Source organism: Dermacentor variabilis, chromosome 11, assembly GCF_050947875.1.
Source record: "Dermacentor variabilis isolate Ectoservices chromosome 11, ASM5094787v1, whole genome shotgun sequence".
NCBI classification, from domain to species: Eukaryota; Metazoa; Arthropoda; class Arachnida; order Ixodida; family Ixodidae; genus Dermacentor; species Dermacentor variabilis.
Window position 1 is genome coordinate 246,884 of NC_134578.1, and position 22,753 is coordinate 269,636.

The following is a 22,753-nucleotide window of genomic DNA, read 5'->3' on the forward strand; positions in this document are numbered from 1 at the left end:
GTTAAACTTGACTGCCGGCTACGTGCTACTTCTATGCTTCCTCAGTCGTCATGAGTGCGCCAGACCCACTAATCATTCGGCACTTGTTCACAGCAGCGTTCAAGAGGGCTGCCATCCTTTACGCCAAAGAAACAAATCACTGCGCAGCGGGCCGCAAGTTCGATGTTTCTGAACGGGTGGTGCGAGTGGCGACTGCAGCGAAGCAAAATTTTTACCTGTGACGGCAAGTGAATTTCCCACAAGCCGAAGTCTGGACGCTTTCCGGAACTGTAGACCAAGCTTGCGACATACATTGCTGAAATGCGTGATCAATCCCTGCTAGTGAAGTGCGACATGGTCATGAGACAAGCCCGAATCTTCGCCTCTTTAAGAACCTGTTCCACTGTAAGTACGAGTGGCAGGTGGCAGAAGACCCCGAACTTATGCCAACTGGACCTGTCAAAAGAGCCTCCCTGACGGCTGCGTGTGGTTGGGTGCAGTCTGCGTGGGCTGCTGTTTCACAGGATGTCGTGGAACGGCCATTTGCCAAATGTGGAATTTCGCTGGACAACGACGCGCTGTGGGACCGTAGCAACCATGACGATGGCAGCACTAGTGAAGATGAGTAGTCCAGTGACCATGTCAGCTACTAATAAATTTTCGTTATCGAATGCGCCCTCAGGTATGCTCTCCTTTTTTTTTTCCTGCCATGCGATATGGGGGGGGGTCGATTTACATTTGAGTCGACTTACAATCGTGTAAATACGGCAGTTCTGTAATGTAATTTTCTTGCTTTTCCATGAAGTGTTTTAATTCTACCAGAAAATTTCATTGTCTTGCTCCTCAAACAGCATCAACAAGCATTCTTAACTGCATGGGCTAGAAGTCACAAATATATGACGTAATTTCAAAATGTATAGGGTGTTTCAGCTAAGTCATGACAAGCTTTTAAAAATTTGGCAAGTGAGTAACGAGAATGCAACCAACTGTGTATTGATTTCTTTTAAGTAAGCATGCTCTTAAAAGAAAAAAAATTGATCCAACAAGCCCCATTCATTGCTCTGTCATAGTAATGTTTGCTGACCTCTAGAACAACTCAAAGTATTTTTTACTGTGAGCTTAGGTAATTGATTAACAATACTTAATAGGGGTGTGCAAATAGTAAATATAGATATTGTATCACACATCAAATTTAATCAACAAAATATGTCGAATATTCAAAAGAATATCGAATATCAGAAAAATTTTCAACAATTTTCATGCTTACAAATGTTGGGCAAAAAAAACACTGTGCTGCACATAGTACTTGGGAATCTCCTAGAATTGCATAACGAGAAAGTAGCAAGCTATCAGCAACTTGGATATATGGAAATCAAGATATACAGTACAGTTTACTCTTATTAAAAGCAACTCCAAATTAAATGGCCGCAGTGGTGACAGCTCAGTGCTAGCATATGAAGGTCTGGAAAATATTCTAGGAAAATTTTTTTTTATCAATAAAATACCTGTTGAATAAATCAAGTGCGTTTTTCCCTCCGAAGCTAAAGAATTAGTGACATAATGTTGTGCTAAATAAGAATTAGGTTTCCATTGAATAGTGGACCAGTGTTATATGGCAATCTTTTATCACAAATTGAGTTTTGCTTTCAAGTTTTTTGTTAAAGTATAGAAGGGCTTTCCGTTAAAGGGAAGCTGAAGGGTTTTCCAGAAAAAATAAGTGATGAGCTGTCCGTAATGGTTTTCAACCCTCCAAATTCGAATATCGCATCAACATCGAGCGAAAGAAAGCGAAAACAGACTTTATTTTGGCGAGAAGCGCAGCAGCAGACTCGGGGCAGCTCGCGCGCCTCGTTTCCACCTATGATTGGTCGGGCACCTGGTGACGTCAACACTGGTGTTCGTCCAGACCGACTGCTGCCGCTGCACATGAAGCACGGTGCAAGGTGGTTTGGCGCTGTTGTTTTGTGGAGACAGTAACGGTAAATTTCGAGAGCTTGAGTTTCTCTGAGGAGTTCGGCGTTTCTCCCTACATGTACGAGCAGACTGCGAGGAGCCGGCCTTTCGAAGAAGCAAAAGATGCTGGTAGCAAGTAGTGGTTTCGACAGGAACGAAAGCGAAGTGTTAGCATCTCCTCGTGTTAGAAATGTTCTTTGGTGAGTATGTTTTTTTCAAAGCTGCATTCAGCGATCCAGTGAGTTCGTTTCCGGGCAGACAACTGCACTGTTATGTTCCTACATGCCTCCTCGTGGAACGTAAGCGGGGATGCGATCGTCGGCATTTGTGCACTGCCCCAAAGCGGTCGGCAATCTACACAGACGGTTTACATGCGGGAAAACTTTTCTGGCTCTTGCAGCACGTGTAGTGACCTTCATCAGTGCGCCATCCACATGCTACTCGTAACTGGAGCTGTAAAGGCGGCGAATTCTGTCGGCTACGCGAGACGGCCGGTTTCTCTCTGTGCGTAAGAGAAGGGGGAGCGTAGCGTCCTGCCGTGCGCTGGCTTTCAAACACATGCGAATTTTACACTTGCACTGGGTTATGGAAGCTGCATGTAGGTTGTTTCACAACACACGTGCGAATAGAAAATTAACAGTGCTTTGCAATGAAACCTGCGTCAAGGCTGGGAGATAAATATGCACCTTCCGTTCAGCGTGCTAACAGGAAGGAGCTAGCAGTAAATTAAAATCCAGGTTAGGGCGAGTTCGTGTATTTATAATGTCTTTCAAGACCAGTTATTAAAAGTCTGCCCGGACCTGTCCCGTCTTTATGTGTTCGTTGACCCGACCTTCTCGCACTGCATTTAGAAAGCCTGCTAGCAGCAAGTCGTACTCTCACTCATTCACGCATTACTGATAAACTCTGGTTGTAATCGTCATCACGAAAGTGGTTAGAGCACAGCATTGTTGTTCTTGAGTGCTTGAAATTCTTTTGATTCACAGCAACCTCCCACTTAGCTGAAAGCTTCTTGTCCTTGCCAGTAATGAAACATCAGAACATTGTCGCGGCCACTGGTGTTCGTGCTGCACAGAATGCCGGCAAAATTGGCCCACCACTTCAATTGATGCTGTGCACGTCAACTACCACTCTACATACACACAAACAAAGGAATGCAGGGTCAAGTGAAGCAGATTATGACGGCACGCACGCAGAAACAAGCACGATCAAGCACGGTCGCGGAGACTGCGAAAGAACGGGACACCAGTGCTGACGTCACTACGCCACGGTTTCTGGTCAATGCTCGCAGTGTCAGCATCAGCAGCAGAGCGGAATGCTTGAAGGGGAGCGGAGCCACAACGCAATTTTAACGAATAATTACGTCATTCCTAAGTGAAAAATCCCCCCCCCATCCCCCAAAATTTTACCTGCATGGTTTATAAGGTTCCCGCACCCATATATAAGCATCTTATTGAATTCTACAGACTCTTGAGTTTCACTTTAAGGGCTAGTGGATTACTGTTAGGCTAATTTATGCTACAGATGCTGTCTGGACATCATGTCACTCGACCATCGCTCGTGCATAGCCATCGCTGGTGCTTTGCATGTTGATGCTGCCAGCAAAGAGCAGGCACAGTTTAATTATCAGGTTATCAGATGTGGGGCGATTTGCCACCTGCGAAAAAATCTTGAGAGGAACATGGCAAATTCTCAAAATGTTCCTCTCCAAGGCTTTGAGTGTCACACAGCAGCTGGAAATAGATTTGCATCGATTGGGCCCCAAACTGGGGGAGCAGCGCCACTGTGATAACTGGCTGCAAGCCCTCACGGAATGCTTACCAGAAATATCCGAGATCATGCACATGGGTTAGACTAGCACCTGTTGAAGCAACGTTAAGTTCGTCGCCGTCTATCCAACATAATCTGAGCACCTTCCAGCAGCTAATCGTCCCTATCTTTGTACTTTCAGAAATATGCGGTGCTTTAGTTGCCGTTCACTGTATCAGCATCACATCATCATTTCAACCGGTGCTGTTGACCTGGACGAACCTTGTACCAACAGAAGCGGCCCCGGCCAACGCAGCACCGTTCCGCGAATTACTGCATTCAGGCGATGTGTGCACCTATCAGTGCACTGAATTGGCATGAAGTCCATTTATTTTATTTATTTATTTATGAAATAATGCCAGCCTTGGAAGGCCCAAGCAGGAGGAGTAAAGTCATCATCAGCAGCAGCAGCCTGTTTTATGTACACTGCAGGACGAAGGTCTCTCCCTGCAATCTCCAATTACTTCTGTCCTGCGCCAACCAATTCCAACTAGCACCCGTGAATTTCCCAATTTCATCGCTCCACATAGCCTTTGTCGTCCTCAACTGCGTTTTCCTTCTCTTGATACCCATTCTGTAACCCTAATGGTCCGACGGTTATCTAACTGGCGCATTACATGACCTGCCCAGCTCCATTTTTTCCTCTTGATGTTGTGGCGACACACTTCGCGCATATTTCTGCGCGCCCTCCGTTTTCTTATCATCTGGCCCAGCATAACACAGCTGCACGCTGGACTGCTTGGTCGATAAAACATAGCGCCACCGCCACGTCACCCGAGGTATGCGTCACCGACGGTGGCTATAAAAACAGGCTGCCTGGCTGAGAAAGACCGCTTTCTACCTTCTGCTACTGCGACGAAAGTAGCGTTGGTATGCTCGTCCGCTGCCATCGTTAGTCGAATAAAGAATCGTTACATTTTTATGTAGGGATTCGTCCTTCGGCAGACATGACATCCCACAATGTCAATTAGGATATCGTCTATACCTGTTTGCTCTCCGATCCAAACCACTCTCTTTCTGTCTCTTAATGTTATGCCTAGCAATCTTCGTTCGATCGCTCTTTGTGCTGTCCTTAACTTGTTCTCAAGCTTCTTTGTAAGTTTCGAAGTCACTGCCCCATATGTCAGCACTGGTAAAATGCACTGATTGTACACCTTCCTTTACAATGATAATGGTAAGCTTCCAGTCAGGAGCTGGCAATGTCTGCCGTATGCGATCCAACCCATTTTTATTCTGTAAATTTCCTTTTCATGATCAGGGTCCCCTGTGATTAATTGACCTAGGTAAACGTATTCCTTCACAGACTCTAGAGGCCGACGGGCGATCTTGAACTCTTGTTCCTTTGCCCGCATTTTTTTCATTATCTTTGTCTTCTGCATATTAATCGTTTATCCTCACTTCTATACTTTCTCTGTTAAGGTCCTCAATCATTTGTCGTAATTTGTCCCCAGTGTTAACAGGACAATGCCATCTGCAAAATGAAGGTTGCCAAGGTATTCGCCGTTGATCCTCACTCCTAAGCCTTCCCAGTTGAATAGCAATAGCTTGAATACTTCTTTGAAGCATGCAGTGAATAGCATTGGAGAGAATGCGTCTCCTTGCCTGACCCTTCTCTTCATAGGTAACTTTCGACTTTTCTTGTGGAGAACCAAGGTATCTTTGTAGATATTTTCTTCTAAGATATTAACTTATGCCTCCTGTACTCCTTGAATGTGTAATGCCTCTATGACTGCTGGCATCTCTATTGAATCAAATGCCTTTTCATAATCTATGAAAGCCATAAAGAGGGGTTGATTGTACTCTACAGATTTCTTGATTACCTGATTGATAACATGGATGTGATCTAACGTAGAATACCCCTTCCTGACGCCAGCCTGTTCTCTTGGTAGACTGAAGTCAAGTTATGCCCTTATTCTATTGGAAATTATCTTAGTGGATATTTTATACAATACCGAAAGCAAGCAAATGGGTCTATAATTTTTCACTTCTTTAACGTCTCCTTTTGTGGATTAGTATAATTTTGGCATTCCTTCAGTTCTCTGGGACCCTTGAAGTCGATAGACATTTAGTATAAAGAGCCGCAAGCTTTTCAAGCATGATATCTCATCGATCTTTGATAAAATCGACTGTTATTCTATCTTTTACTGCCGTTTTTTCCCAGGTCATGTCTTGCAAGACCTTTCTAACTTCATCGTTAGTTACCGTATTTACACGATTGTAAGTCGACCCCTTTTTTAAAATTTGAAAGTCTGAAGTTGGGGGGTGGACTTACAATCGAAACCAAAACATGGCCCCGCCAAAAAAAGCGATACCAATGAGAGCTACAACGTAGTTACAATTTTATGTTTACTCTATGGCCCTACCCATATCTTTTCGCTGTCCCGTGTGTTTGTTCGCTTTTCGGAAGGGTTTTTCAACATTTTTGAGAGCCTTACAGTGCATGCAACACTCATGGGGGGGTGTCGATAGTTGATAAAAGCGCTGCTGTTCCCATTTGCGGCGGCACCCTCAGAACGGCGGCGCTTGCGGGGAGTATCGGTAGTTCATGAAAGAGCAGACACCGCTCGCGGGTTTCTCTTTCTCTGTTTAAAGGCATTGGTATTGGTTTGACCAACTTTTTGACGCGCTCCACTTGACTGCCGGCTACGTGTTACTTCTATGCTTCCCCAGTCGTCATGAGTGCTGCAGGCGCACTAATCGTTGGGCACTCGTTCACAGCAGCGTTCAAGAGGGCTGCCATCCTTTACGCCGAAGAAACAAATCACTGCGCAGCGGGCCGCAATTTCAATGTTTCTAAACGGGTGGTGCGAGAGTGGCGACTGCAGCAAAGCGAAATTTTCACCCTGTGGCGGCAAGTGAGAAATTTCCCACGTGCCGAAGTCTGGACGCTTTCCGGAGCTTGCGGCTAAGCTTGCGGCGTACGTCGCTGAAATGCGTGAACGGTCCCTGCCATTGAAGTGCGACGTGGTCATGAAACAAGCCCGGATCTTCGCCTTAATTTTAAGGTTCTGCTCCGCCGTGAGTACAACAAGTGGCTGGCGGCAGAAGACTGCGAAATTACGCCAACTGGACCTGTCAAAATAGCCTCCCTGACGGCTGCATGTGGTTGGGTGCATTTGGCATGGGCTGCTGTTCTGTAAGATGTCCTGGTGCGGTCGTTTGCCAAATTTGAAATTTCGCTGGACCACGACGCGCTGTGGGACCGCAGCAACGATGACGATGGCAGCACTAGTGAAGACGAGTAGTCCAGTGACCATGTCAGCTACTAATAAATTTTCGTTATCGAATGCGCCCTCGGGTTTTTTTTTCTTTTTCGGTCAAGCGATATGGGGGGGTCGACTTACATTCGAGTCGACTTACAATCGTGTAAATACGGTATAGAAGGAGCCTCTATATCATGTTCATCACTACTTCAAATGAAGGTAGCATGGCTGCTCTGGGTACTCTCCCGGTCAGTATAGAATTCTGCTGCTGCTCTTAATATTTCTTCCAAATTGCTAATGATGTAGTTAAACCTCGATACAACGAAGTTGGTTAAATTGACACTTTGCTTCGTTATATCAAATTTTCGTTGTAATGAAATTCGCTAGCTTATGCAAATAAGTGCAGTCGCTGATTGATTTTTCTTAAACGGAAAGGGGCTGCAGAATTTTCCGAATTATTGGGCAATAAAAAAAAAGCCAACATGAATGAGAAACCAATTTATTTTGATAAATTTTGGAGTTGGTGACAAATCATGCAGTTTCATGCCGCATACGTCAATGGTATCTTCACATCAGCATTACGAATTAAACGAAGCCAGCCAAGCTGTCATGTGCACTCCTCCCCCGCGGCTAACAGGATCATCCACATCAGGAAAAGCTATCAGGAAAAGCTATCAGGAAAAGCGCCGGCAGTGGGGAGTGAATGCTTGGTCTGCCTCTCCCTCTAATGGGTCACCGAAAGTAAAAATTACGCAACCACTAATACTAAACGTGCAGGAAGACAGGTTACATGGTGCCATTTTGGAACGCCAACTCTTTGAACATGCAGCAGATTACCTCTAAAGGAGGGTGCACGGCTGCGTATACCCTAAGCCGCACTTACAGATAGGGGCAGCCAAGGCGAAGACGTGCGCCAACCTAACCCCCAACCACGGAGTAAGACATTTAGGAGGGGAAACTGCCGTCAGCGTGAGCGAGCGCGCGCGACCAGATAAGGTCACAATTGTTGTATGCGCCGACGGGGTCACATACAGAGGCGGAGCCATGCGGCGCGTCGGAGAAGCCGCAGCGAAAAAAAAAAAAAAAAAAAAAAAAAAAAAGAAATGCAGCGCCCGGGCAGGCCGCTCCAGCGCGCTCTCAACGGCGGTAATTTCTTTCCAGGCCGCCAGCACGATAACAGCTCCGCGGGCTTGCGACTTTTTCTGGTCGCCGCAAACAGCGGAGTTTCAACTCCTAAATGTTTCTTGCTCCGTGCCCCCAACTCAACGATCCCCTCACGCGCGCTTGATCGCATGACCGTGAGCTTGCTCTGCTCCAACCTCTTTCCATCTGCTTGTGCTGGAAGGTGGCACTCGTGAAGCCATATTTCTTGTCTCACCCTTACACGCTTTTACTCCCCATGCCTAAAGCACGCAGGGCGCGATAGCATCTTATCGCACTTGGGCTTTACATGGAACATGATGCGGCACCGCTTTGCGGTCACTCTTGTCCTGCGGGGAGCGATTTGAGATGTGCGTTTGCAAGCAGCCACTTGTAATTCAATGATTTGACCATCTACACGACTGAGGAAGTTTCCGTTCATTCTCTCTGCATTATTGTGCGGTAGCAGTGAAATTTTGTTATATTTAAATTGCATACAAACGCACTTCGTTATATTGAGGTTCTAAATACATAGTGTTCTATGGACAAGAGGTTATGCAAAGTTAAATACTTCGTTATATCGAGGTTTACCGATTTACTCTATTCTAACGCACCCTCGATTGTAACGCACACTCGTTTTCCGTGAACAAAAAGAAATGGAACAAGAAACCGCCCTCAATTGTAACGCGCAAGAGTTTGCTGTGATATTAAAAAATGAAAATTCCTTTAAAGGAACCGCGCACCTCATTTTTTTATATAGAAATACAACTTTCACTAATTTGGAAAATACAAGATTTACTCCCAATGCGCTAAAGTTGCGATAAATAAAAAAAGTTGCAGTTTTGCCTGAAAGGCGAAGCATCGATTAAGATAGCAAATTAGTAGACAGCTATACGAAAAGTAAGAATAGTAGTTTTATCGGCCATACAAACTTTTAAACATTCGCTTACTAACTAAATTAACAAGCATGGTGTCACGCACTCACAAGCAAACATGAACACCTCTCACTCAATCACTGCAGAAACTCTTTAAATGTTGGAGTGAGGAGGTGCAGCAACAGGAGCAAGGGAGTTGACCTTTGCGTGGCCTCTTGCTTCGGCATGAACTAAGGGAAGAGAACACAGCGCAGTGCGCCTAGATGCGCAGACTCTTGTCACCATAACAGATTGCTTTCAAGATAGGGGGCGTGTGGCCGCACCGTACGCAGCAGTCGCCGGTGTAGAATGCCTCTCCTGTTTGCGCCAGTCCCGCACGCAAGTTTCGTTAACTCCGAACGCCAGTGATGCGACCCGATTTCCGTCCGCTTTCACAAGCGTGATCCCTTTCCTTTTAGTTTCAGCATCGTGATGAACTTGGCATGTCTTTACAGTTGGCACTTCCATGCTGATAGAGCAAATGCAGAAAATGGGAAGACAGATGGTGAACACTACCTAAGCACACCTACAAGAGCACATAGAGAAAGCTATGGCAGCTAGGCTCGAAGACCAACTCGAAGCGCGTACGAGGCAGCCATTATGAAATGGCGATGGAGATATAGTAACACAGATTTAGGGTTGTACTCGATTCTAACACGCACACAATTTTTGGACCCGTTTTATCGGAAAAAAAGTGCATGTTAGATTCGAGTATATATGGTACCTGTATTACCCTGCTTATCTTTTAGTGCATACATCTTGGCTTGTCCTGTGCTAAGTTTTCTTCTCACTGATTTCATGCTGGGTGCATTTTTTACTGCTTGCTCAGTCTTTCTCACGTTATAATTTCGAATATCCCTTACTTTATCCTTGTTGATGCGTTTTGACAGTTTCGCGAATTCTACCTCATCTTTGAGTTCGACATTTTTTTTCTTTGTCGTTTCTTTATTAGGTTTTTTCGTTACTTGGGAAAGCTCACCTACTGGTTGCCTTGGTGCCTTAACTCCCACTTCAACTGCTGTTTCTGAAGCCAGCCTAGTTACGGTTTTATTCATTACTTCTATGTCATCTTCATCTCTCTGTTCTAAAGCTGCACATTTGTTTACAAGCACCAGTCTGAATCGGCCTGCTTTTGCCCTTACCGCATCTAGGCTGGTTTGTTTCTTCTTGACTTAATTTTACTCATTCTCTTTCATATTCAGGCAAATTAAATAGACCTTGCTAACCTATGATGACGGCACTTTACCCTGCTTAACACTTCTACATCCTGCACTATGCTGGGATCTGCAGAGAGTATAAATTGTATTGCATTTCTTGTTTCTCCATTAGGGCTTTTCCAAGTCCACTTCCTGTTGCTATGTTTCTTGAAGAAGGTAATCTTTATTTGGAGCTTATTCCTTTCCATGAATTCTACCAACATCTGTCCTCTAGTGTTCCTAGAATCGATGCTGTAGTTGCCAATTGCTTGTTCACCAGCCTGCTTTTCCCCACTTTCGCATTGAAGTCACCCATGACTGCAGTTTACTGAGTTTGAACTTTTGTCATCGCTGATTCAACATCTTCATAAAACTTTTATTTCTTCACCATCATGACTGCATCTCGGAGCGTAGGCTTGTACTACGTTTATTCTATACCTCTTATTCAGCTTTATTACAACTACTGTTACCCTCTCATTTATGCTGTAGAATTCGTCAACACTGCCCACTATGACCTTATGGATTAGGAATCCTACACCGTATTCTCTCTTATCTGGAATCCTCTGCAGAAGAGGATGTGGCCGTTAGTCAGAACTGCATAAGCCTCTCCAGTTCTTCTAACCTCACTACGGCGAATAATATCCCAGACAACGCTCAATAGTTCGTCAAAGAATCCTGCTAAGCTAGCTTCACTCGAGAGGGTTCATGTGTTGAAGGTTGCAAAGTTCAGTTTCCAGTGGTGGCCTGTCTGGGTCCAGAGATTCTTAGCACCCTCTGCCGCGTAGCAGGTCTGACCACCGCCTTGGTCAGGTGATCCGCAGCCGGTGGGGACTGAGGGCCATGGGTTAATTGTAGGAGTCAGGAGAGAGGTAGTAACCGAATACTGCACCAGGGAGGCCAATTCCGATGCTGGTGAGGGACTGTAATTGTAGAAGCTTAGTAGGCCTTCCCAATTTGGTTGCACCTGGACTAGTATAGCCCCACTTGCTCTCAGCATTCAAGATAGGTGCAAATAATATATTAGTTTACAAGGACTGAACGTAAGAGAAATAGGGCAATAGTTACGGGGGTTATGCCTGCAGCCAGACTTACAAAGAATTATTTTTGCTGTTTTCCTGTCTTTTGGTAGACAGCTATGGCGAATTTAGCAAAAATGCAACCTAATATGCTAGAACTATATTCTTTGGTATTCTGAAGGAATGTAGAGTTAACAGCGTATTATTTTTATTAATGATGGCTATTATACCAGCAGTTTCAAAAGTAATGGGATCCATAGGAAAATAGCTAAAATCGCTTGTGTACAAATAATGAATAAAGTTAAAGTCAGAGAAAGAGTGGGCAAACGTTTCGTTACGCAATGAGGCACAGAAGTGCTTTGGAACTGTAAGACCAGACTTATGAACGAGGCATATGGCTGCTTCATTTTCTGGCTTTACTGGACTCCAAAACTGCTTTGGATTAGATTTTAACAATGATGGAACTGTAGTGTGAAAAAAACTATTTAGGAGTGTTCAGAGCATTTTCATACAATGTAGAAGCTATTTTATAGGCAGACCAGTGCTCTGTGCTTTGCGATTTCTTCGTAGAGGGAAATAGCCTAGCCTTTTTTCAAGCAAAGCTTGTATTACCTCACTTGTGTCGGTGTCAGTGTTGCCTTACAAAAAAACCCAAACAGTGCGAAAATAAAGATTGCTTGTAGGGCTGCGGATTTGAACCACCGACCTCTGGCTTGCGGTACCACCATGCTAACTGATTCAGCCACTGTTGGCTCATCATATGCGACCTTTAAAGCGTGGTTTAATATTCATGAAGAAGTAGACGCACTGCAAGGCGCGAAACAATCAGAGGCATCCCCTCCCTCTGAAAGAGGCAAAGGGTGTGATCGCGTGTTCGCTTGCCTTGCGCCCGCAGTTTCGCCAGTTCGAAGCAATGGCAGTGGGAGCGAGCCGCATGTCGTGCGTTCAGCCGAAGAACAGGCAGCGTTTGATGAACGCTGCCGGGAAGTTGCTTGAGAAAGACCTCGCTGACCTCGCCGTGAGGGAGTGCGAAGCTGAGACGTTACAACAATGAAGGCCCGTGGATCCCGAGCTTCACTTGCACCCCTCTTCACAACAGTGGAAGGGCGGTCAATTTTTTTTTTTTTAGATATCTAGATTTTTAGGTGCGTACATGCCACGTTCTTATCGCGTGCGTAGATCTGAAGTTTAATTGTTAAAATGTGGCTAAAAGTATAATGTCAGAACACTCACCCCAATGGGCATGGGATGGCTGCCACCAGAATACAGCATATCCCGTTCCAGCTCTTCCAACATGTGCACATTGGGGGGCAAAGACGATTTCCCAGGAACAGCCTCCATGCATGAAAAAAGGACAATGTTTATGTACAATCACAAAAGAACCTACAATACATTAACCAGAACAGGTTCTGATATTTCAAGTCCACATTCTTATCAAGGAAAATATAAGCCTACTGTTCAAGTGCAAAGAATGCTTAATGCGCAGTGAAGTATGCGACTTGTGCAAGCTGATCCGCACCCTTTGCCTTGACCCTACAGTTGGATCCTGCACACAATACGTCCCAGCATGCAAATAATAAAATTACATCAAATATCGGGAACAAGAAGTGAGACATGCAGGACAGAATGCCAAAATTTAGTGAAGAAATTGTTTTATAAGCACAAGGACATATGTAGTGTCGCAAGGTAGGGTGAGGCTGGTCCAAAGTATTGCTTGTCTGATGCTGCGTTACTCTAATTGCACTTATCTCTAGCTTTAAAAAAATATATGAATACTTGCATACATGCCACTTTGAAGTACTTATTTTATTCGTTTTAGCTGTGTTGACCAGAAAGTGGGTATGCCCCTTCATTGACTAATAATTTCATGTGAAGCTTTTATCACATAAACAACTTGTCTAACGAAAGATTCGGTATTACGACTTGCTTTTCTATCTAGTGCATCCTATAGTCATGGGGGAGGCCTCTGTAGCTCTCGTGTGCTCCTCTTTTGTTTGTTTATGATGGCATGCACTTTTTTGAGAGTACCTTGCGTCTGTCAAGGATCTATTTCATGCCTTTTTTGGTGTTGCTGATGGAGAGAACGTAAAGACCGACGCAAAAACGCAAGTTTAAGTTTTATGGCAACTGCTACAGTGTAAGCATGCTAAAGCACTTAGGGCCTCTCCTGGACCTTTGTGCATTTTTTTCATATGCACTCTATTGATGGAGTTGCGGAGGGCAAAAAGAGACACTTGAAACTGAAAGCCAAAGCAAAATAGCAAAGGAAAGACTGCAGAAACAAGAAAACGTACAGTAACATTGACATGATGAAGACTGTAATATTAGGATGTTTTGATAGAGTACAAAGTTTAACACCATCTTATTTGCATTTTTTTACAACGCAATTCTGGGGCACTTTCTACCTTTTTCTAAAATACTGCCGAGTGTACAGTCGCAATGAGAAGTTTGGGGAACAAGTCATATATTGAATATATTGAAGCCCAGCCCCACGGCCTAGTATTTCTTCAATACACTGTATTGGACAAACAGGCACGAGTGCGCATGCACTCTTGATTTCAGCCGCAATGTCTGGACTGCGAAAAAATAAAAAAGAAGACAATCGTGGCACCTTTGGTCCCCAAACCTTCAACTGCAACTGTAGATGAACAAAATGTTGAGAACATATGAGTTAGTGCATCATACAACTTTGGAAGTGAAATAAATATCCGCAAGCTAACAGGAGTGCATGTCATTGTGGCAGTTGCACTATGTTGTGCAAAAAAATGTTTGCTCTATATTTTTAGGTATTGTTACAAGGAAGTCTGACAAGGCTGTGGACGGCACGAATGATGCCGAGTGGAAGACAACACCACAGGCTTATCCAGTCACACCAGGAACGTCTAGCCTGAGCCCCACTTGCGTAGCGCTGGCAATCCGGCTGAGGAGCTCTGCATGGCGCACTTCTTCATTACATCTTCCCCCCTCGCTAAAGATGGAGCCACAGAGGTGGCCTAAGGCATAGTGAGGGCGAATGAAGGGTTTGTGAAACGGCTTGAGGCGATCTATGTGCACAGTCTTGCGGACTTCGCGACGCAGGTCAGTAGGGAGCGTCAGAGATTTGATGATGTAGTTTACCGCAGAAGTTCGCTGTAAGTCCTAGTAGGGTCCATGGTATCTGGAGACAAACTTGGAGGAGACACCTGGCGGCAATGTAGGAGGCAACTACAACCAAACGAAAGCGTCAGGTGAAAACTGGTGGTGGGGACGCCCGTTGTCATGACGAGTTCTGTAGCATTTGTTCTTGTGCTGTAAGCGAGCATGCTAGTTGTCGACATTCTTCTGCATACCGCGTGGCTTCAGAAACCGGTGTACCCTCCGACAAGTAGGGGTGTTAAGGAAGAACAGTGCCAATGGGAGATGACAGTTCTTGACCATACAGTAGAAAGAAATGAGAAAAGCCCTTTGTTGCCTGGGGGGCCATATTGTAGGCGTACGTGACATAGGGAAGGACGAGGTCCAAGTTAGTGTGGTTGGAGGCGACATATATTGAAAGCATGTTACCAAGAGTTCGGTTAAAGCGCTCTGTCAAGCAGTTTGCTTGCAGGTGATATGCAGTGGTAAAGCGATGAATAACGAGGCATTCAGTGCCAAGTTTTTAAATGACATCGCTGAAAAAGACGCGGCCTCGGTCACTCAGGAGTTTGTGGGGAGCGCTGCGAAGTAGAACGACGCGTTGAAGCAGGAAGGATGCAACGTCACGAGCTGTCGCAACTGGCAGAGTGGCTGTTTCTGATACTCCGTGAGGTGGTCTAAAGCCACAACGACCCAGCGATTGCCAGTAGCAGTGTATGGCAGAGGCCCGTATAGGTCTATCCCAACCCGGTCAAAGGGTCCTGATGGGCACAGCAAAGGTTGGATTGGTCCAGAAGAGCGGCAAGGATCAGGCTTGCGGCATTGACATTCTGTGCAAGAGCAAATGTACTTTTACACAAAGGTGTACATACTACGCCAATAAAACCTTTGTTGTAGTCTGGTGTAGGTCTTGAAGATACCAGCTTGTGGGCACCGAGAATTGGCGAAGAAAGCGGCACATACATCAGCACAGAGATGCCGGGGTATTACTAGCAGCCATTAGCGGCCGTCGAAATGGTAGTTATGGCAATAAACGATTCCGTCGCAGATGGCGAAATACGAAGCTTGTCAGCATAGTACTCGCGATGGTGGGCACGCAGGCGTATCAGAGAGGTAATCTATCAAAGATGAAATTCAGGAGTACTTTTGCTGCCTTAAAGCTATGTCGACAGAGGCTAATGGAGGAAGTGGGTTGTCTAGGATAGACACACTGACAATGTGAGTGTGGGTAGGTGAGGGTAGGCATCGGCATGCTTCTTGCTTGGGCGGTAGACAACCCGGATGCCATACTCTTGGAGCCTCAGTGAGCAGGCAACTTAGCGTTGCGAAGGCATCATCGCAAGCCGGGGACCACACGGAAAGATTGGGGTCTAAGAAGCTCTGTCAGCGATGCCATAATCAAAGCAAAATTTCGAATGAAGCAGTGTAAGTACGAACAGAGGCCAATGAAACTGCGCAAGTGTTTTAGAGATGTGGGCTTCCGGAATTCTTTAACAGCACGTAGCTTAACGACATCAGGAAGAGTACCATCCTTCAACACGACATGTCCAAGAATAGTCAGCTTGTGTGCCCCAAAGTGACATTTTTTGAAGTTTATTTGGAGGCCAGAGTAGCTGAGTCAGTGTGAAACCTGCTCCAAGCAATGAAGGTGAGTAGTAAAATCTGGTGCAAACACTACTAGATCATCCAAACAACACAAGCACGTGTTCCATTTGAGGCTTCGGAGAATGGTACCCATCATGCACTGAAATGTGGCGGGCACATTGCAAAGGCCAAATGGCATCACAGGAAATTTTTATAAGCTATCTGGTGTGATGAAAACAGTTTTTGGCTTATCGTCTGCAGTCATAGGCACTTGCCAATAACCAGCACACAGATGGAGGGAGGAAAAGAACTCTGCACCTTGTAAGCAGTGTAGGGTGTCGTCAATCGGCGGCAATGGCTAAACATCCTTTCGGGTTATCTTGTTTAGGCGACAGTAATCCATGTAAAAGCAAATCAAGCCGTCCTTCTTCTTAACTAAAACAACTGGGGATGCCCATGGACTGTCGGACGGTTCAATGACGCCACGCTTTAGCATTTCACCTAATTGCTCATCAGTGACGCGGCATTCTGTTGACGATACACGGTATGGTCATTGCCGTAGCGGTGAGTGAGCACGAGTGTCAATCCAGTGACATACAGTCGTTGTTCGGCCCAGAGAAGTACTATGGCTGTGAAAAGCAAGGCAAAATTTGTTGGAGATGGAGACGATCAAGGCGTTGCTTGGGGTTTAAAGCATTGTCGATGACATGGCTGAAAACTTCTTCAGGCGATGTTACAGGACTAGAGTAGAGGGCGTTGAACACTGATGATCAAACAGGAAGTTCCAGTTACTGGACTACAGTAGAGGATGTTGACCTCCGACGATCCAACAGGAAGTTCCAACATGGAAAGGGTGTCGTAAGGCTCCACAGTGCCAAGAGGTTTGCCGCAAAGCAATTTATTCGGGAATGGGAAGTGGTTCTTTACAGGAAGGTGAGTCACACCAGGTTGTCACACCAGAATTTAGAAGGCCAAGCAGCGCGGTTGGGAGTGGCGAGAGGTGGCAATGAATTAAAGCGGTGAAAGGTATGAAGAGTATGGTAGAGTTATAGGCAACAGAACAGGATACAGATGCCAGAACGAATATAGGCGGAGGTACCTGGATGTCGTCAGTGAGAGACAACCAATGCATATTTTCATAGATGTCTCGAATGTGTAAGTGAGGCCAAGCAGTTATATGAAGTAATGTCCGCTTCGCAGAAATCCTGTCCTGAAGTACATGTTTAGAGATACATGATCTCAAAGTAGGTGGCTAAATGCATTAATGTTCTAGTTCACTGTTATCAGCACTCCATTTTCCACGATGTTAGGTATTAATGAAAGGCATAGGTCAGGGGTGCCATATACTTCAAAACATGCCACAGTGTAACTGAAAATTGAGAAAATTGTAGATGCTCATAAATCAAGTCACTCGATACCTGTATCTAGTGACAACCCTGAAATAATTCAACTCACTTCACAAATAAGCAACCTCGTACAGAAATGCGATGACTCAGAAAATCGCCTTCGCCGGTACAACCTACTTTTCTTTGATGTTGAGGATGCGCATGATGAAACTTGGGAGCAATCAGTCTCGTGTTATATTACTGTGTGCAAATAAACTTCAAACTGCCATCACCAAAAATGACATAGAACGCGCACACAGGATTGGCCGTTTCCAGGCCGGTAAGCACCGACCAATTATAGTCAAACTTGCGCGGTTCAAAGATAAGTGTAGCAGTCTGTCTGCCGGGCCAAAGCTTAAAGGTTCGACAATTTATATTCAGGAAGATTTTTCATTGCGTATCCGGTTTGCAAGGAAAAGTTGTACGCCTATGTCAAACAAAACAACATCTCCACTTTCAAGGTACGTTTCAATAAGCTTCAGATGGATGAAAGGCAGCTTTTTATGATGTGCAGTCCAACTCAGTCGTAGAAGTTAAATCCTAGCCATCACTGCAGGCTTGCCCAGCCCTCTCCTTTCCCCTCCAGCTGCTACTAAACCCTGTTGACACATCACGCAATCACATACGATCTGTTATACTTATACTGGTTAATGTTCGGAGTTACATGTAAAAAAAAGATACCGTTAAAGCCCTTCTCGATGACAATAATACAGACATGGACATTTTCACTGAGTCTTGGTTAACCCCTGACATAGATAGCACTGCGCTACTGCATGCAGGTTCCCCCTACACTGTTTTCAGATGCGATAAGAAGGATTGATGGTAATCCTCCATCAAACAATAACCAACCCCACTAGAGGCGATAACACAATTGATCTTTTACTCACCAGCTGCCCTGATGACATATCAAGTGTGACAATACTGCCCGGAATTAGCGACCACAACCTTCTTCATGTATCCCTTTCTATACCACTAAAAAGAAGATCACCTACGAAGAAATTAATCACCGACTATAATAGAGGAAACTTTCAGCTAATCAATCATGAACTCACTCGCGTTTATGAACACTTCGAAAAGTCCTACGCTACCCGTTCTGTGAATGCGAATTGGGAACTCTATAAAAACACGTTGCTGAGCTTAAAAAACAAATATATCCCTACAATCATTATTAAGTCTGACTCAAATAACCCATGGTTTAACAAACACTTAAAATCACTACTTAACCGAAAAAAACGCCTCTACAGAACCGCCAAAAGTAAAAATAGTCCTGAAGTATGGGAGCGACATCGCCTCTGTGAGACTGAATATATTAAAGCAATAAATGAGGCAAAGGACAAATTCTTCTCTGTTGACCTGATTACAATGCTCCGCTCAAACCCAAACAAATTCTGGCGTGTCATCTCCACGAAACAACAAACTAACGAAATAAATCTCGTTGACTCAGATGATGAATTAATAAGCCCTAATAATTCCGCAGCAGCCCTAAATCAATTCTTCACGTCAGTATTTCACGTCCCTAATCCCTGCACTATGGAACCTTTACCAAGCTTCTCGGCAAAAACAATGCCTAAAGTGCAAATAAACCCGGATGGCATATCTAATCTAATTCGCTCTCTTAAAATATCATCCTCGGCTGGCTGCGACGAGATAAACACCAAATTACTTAAAGGTACTATAACTCTTTCTACAAAATTTTTGTACCTTATATTTGATCAATCTTTAAACACAGGAAACGTTCCAGACGATTGGAAAAAAGCGAAGGTAATCCCCATTTTTAAAGCAGGAAGGCGCGATAACCCTACTAATTACCGTCCGATCTCTCTAACCAGTGTCCCATCTAAGCTCCTTGAGCACATTATAGCATCTAACTTAATGGATTACCTAGAATCAATCAATTTTTTTTACCCCTTACAACACGGTTTTCGTAAATGTTTGTCTTGCGAAACTCAACTTGCCGAATTTACCCACGACCTACTACTACACATGGACGATCACCTCCAAATAGATGCAATTTTTCTAGATTTTTCTAAGGCCTTTGACCGCGTGTCTCATAACCATCTCCTTGCAAAATTATCCTCCCTCGGTATCCGCCCCGAGATTATCAAATGGATTGAAAATTTTTTAACGAAACGCGTTCAGTTTACGTATGCTAACAATTTTCAGTCAACCCTTACCAGTGTAACTTCCGGGGTTCCCCAAGGCGCAGGTTTATCTCCTCTATTGTTTTTGATTTACATAAATGACCTTCCCACTAACATATCAACGAAGCTGCGGCTTTTTGCAGACGATTGCGTTCTTTATAACCCCCTTCATACATCTAACGACACAATCGCCCTACAACACGACCTTGACACTATCGCTTCTTGGTGCGAAAAATGGCACATGCCTCTTAACCTCACTAAATGCAAGGTAATATCCTTCACGCGCAAACACACCACCGTACACCACACTTATCGCATTAACTCTGTTCCTATTGACCACACGTGTACTTACAAATATCTAGGAGTTCATATGACGCCATCACTTTCATGGGTGAAACATATTCAAACAATTCGCTGCGAAGCTTCACGCACACTAGGGTATTTACGACGTAACTTAAAATCCGCATCGTCTGAAATAAAAAAACTAGCATATTTAACGTATGTGCGACCCAAACTTGAGTACGCATCATCCATCTGGCATCCCTCACAAGCTTATCTCGCCGATGACTTAGAAGCCATACAAAACCGCGCTGCTCGCTTCATTACGTCACAATATTCAAGACATATCAGCGTAACCACCTTAAAACAAACTTTGTCTCTTCCACTGCTTGCTTCACGGCGCGTAACTTCTCGTCTTTGCCTTCTTCACACTTTCTTTTACTTCACCCATTCAGGACACGCCCTCTTAAAACGCCCGTTCAGAACATCATCCCGCTTATCTCACACTCACCCCCTGGCGGCGATAAAGTGCCGGACGACGGCGATGAGCAGCTCATTTTTTCCCCATGCCATAACACATTGGAACGCACTCCCGGATGACATTGTCTCGTGCAGCGACCGCAAAACATTTCGCGAAAAACTAAACGATTTTGATAATGCCAACATAACCACATGAACACCACATCTATTTATTTATTGCCTTGTTGGTGCTGTGTATATGTTCCGTTTTCTTCTTTTTGATATTTTCTTTTTTGTACCTATTACAACCAATGTGCACTTTATTATGTAACTTTCTTATGAAGCTGTTCGACTTTGATGCACGCCCCCTCTTATGTAATGCCTTCGGGCCCTTAAGGTTGCATAAATGAAATGAAATGAAATGAAATGAAATGAAATAAAGGGGTGGTGGCGTTCTTGTCTTCACCCACAAAAAACAGCATTCCTTGTTACCAGCTCCCAAACAATTGTACTCACGAAAGAAATTCTTTGTGTGCACATATCCATGCCAACATGCACATGCATACTTATATCTTGTTATCGCCCACCTGATTGTGACCGTTCCTGTATCGACGAACTTAACACTGTCATTTTAGATGCCACCTCTCAATTCGCACGTGTTAACTATATTATTTGTGGTGATTTTAACTTTCTGGATATCAACTGGGGCAATCTAACAGCATCATTCCGCCAGTCAAAAGGTTTCCTTGATTTAGCCTTAAACTTCAACCTTACACAAACAGTAAATTTTCCTACACGTGGCTCAAACACCCTTGACCTAGTCCTCACTTCTCAACCCGAATACATTAAGTCGTTAGCATGTGTCAGTGGGCTGATTGATCGCAGTATTGTCCTTTTCAATTTGAATATCCCTGTTCCAATCAAACAGCGTTGAATAAAATTAATACAGGACTATAATAAAGCTGAATTTTCCAAAATTAACATTGAGCTAAATATTTTTTTTGAATACCTAAAAGAAACTGCTTTCAGAAGGTCTGTTGACGGAAACTGGCTGTTGTATAAGCAAAAGCTACTCAGCTTAATAATTACGTACCCCTTGTTTACACTCGTGATGTTATGGGAAAGCCTTGGTACACAAACCAACTAAAAGAACTAAATGATTACAATGAAGGTGCCAAATAAAACAATGGACGAAGGAAGGAGACACGAGACAACTATGTATAGGCACACTAACAACTGAGCGTTTTATTTATTGACCCAGGAATAAATAGCTGCTGTCAAGGATCAAAACAACAAGAAGAAACAGGGCAGTCATCTGCATCACACAACGAAACCACAACGAAACCAGCTCACCCGTAAAAGATAAACGAGTTCACGTGTCAATATATTCCCATATAGCGTCCCACCTACACAGAAATTCCTTTTTCTTTAGCAAACATGGCTTTCGTCTGGGCTTATCATGCGAAACACAACTCTTTAAATTCACCACAGATCTCTACCTAAACTTAGATTCATTTCAGACTAACATAATTTACACAGATTTCTCAAAGGCTTTCGATCGCGTCCCTCACCATCGACTAGTGTCCAAACTTTCATGCCTTCCCCTCGACCCACTAATCCTACCATGGATCATCTGCTTCCTGACAGATTGCCTCCAGTGCACCTGTGTTGGCAGTTGCTGTTCAGATACTACCAAAGAAATATCGGGTGTGCCACAGGGATCCGTCCTCAGCGCACTCCTTTTTCTAATATACAATAACGACTTCCCAACAGACATATCATCTACAATACGTCTATTCACCAATGACTGTGTTATTTACCGTCATGTCACTACTAACACTGACCAATCTATTCTGCAAAATGACCTAAATTCTATTGACAAGTGGTGCTCACGCTGGATGATGGAACTAAATGTCTCCAAACGTAAGTTAATGCATATATCACATAAATGCTCTATATCTAAATTTCCATATTCTTTAGGCTCTGTGAATTTATCTGAGGTTGACAGTTACCGCTGCCTTGGCGTTATCATTAACAAACTAAATTGGCCGAACCATGTTCTTGAAATAACAGCCAATGTCCCAAGATCCCTTAACTATATTAAAAGGTCCCTATCCTTGTCTCCTCCGTTGATTCATAAACAAGCATATGAAATTTTCATCTGTACCAAATTAGAATGTGCGTCTACAATTTGGAATCTGCATCAAAAGTACTTGACTGACACTTTTGAAGCTACTCAAAACCATGCTTCCCATTTTATCAAATTATGACAACACTATCAGCATTATTAACTTGAAATTATCTATTGGTCTGCCCCTTTTAGCATCAAGACATATGATTTTGCAACTCTGTCTATTCCTTAAATTGTACTATAATTTTCCTGACCTTCATTCCTCGCTTTTATTTCCACCCGTGCGCTTATCACATCGTCTATTCAATTCTTTAAATATCCAACGCCTTCATGGTTCTACAAACGCTTTCAACAAAGCCTTCCTTCCCATTGCAATAGAACAATGGAACTCGCTTCCGGAATCCACTGTCGTAGAGCGAAACCCTTCGAAATTTCGAGAGTTACTAACCA

At 44.1% G+C, this 22,753-nt stretch overlaps 1 protein-coding gene across 5 annotated transcripts in view; it reads right to left on the reverse strand.

The window, feature by feature from the left end:
• Patr-1 (Protein associated with topo II related - 1) overlaps positions 1 to 22,753 on the reverse strand; it is a 265,261-nt gene that overhangs the window by 148,678 nt on the left and 93,830 nt on the right. For all 5 annotated transcript variants that reach the window (XM_075673867.1, XM_075673866.1, XM_075673864.1 and 2 more), the window contains one exon: positions 12,444 to 12,545. In XM_075673867.1, the coding sequence (XP_075529982.1) occupies positions 12,444 to 12,545 (102 nt within the window). The remainder of the gene's footprint in view (positions 1 to 12,443; positions 12,546 to 22,753) is intronic.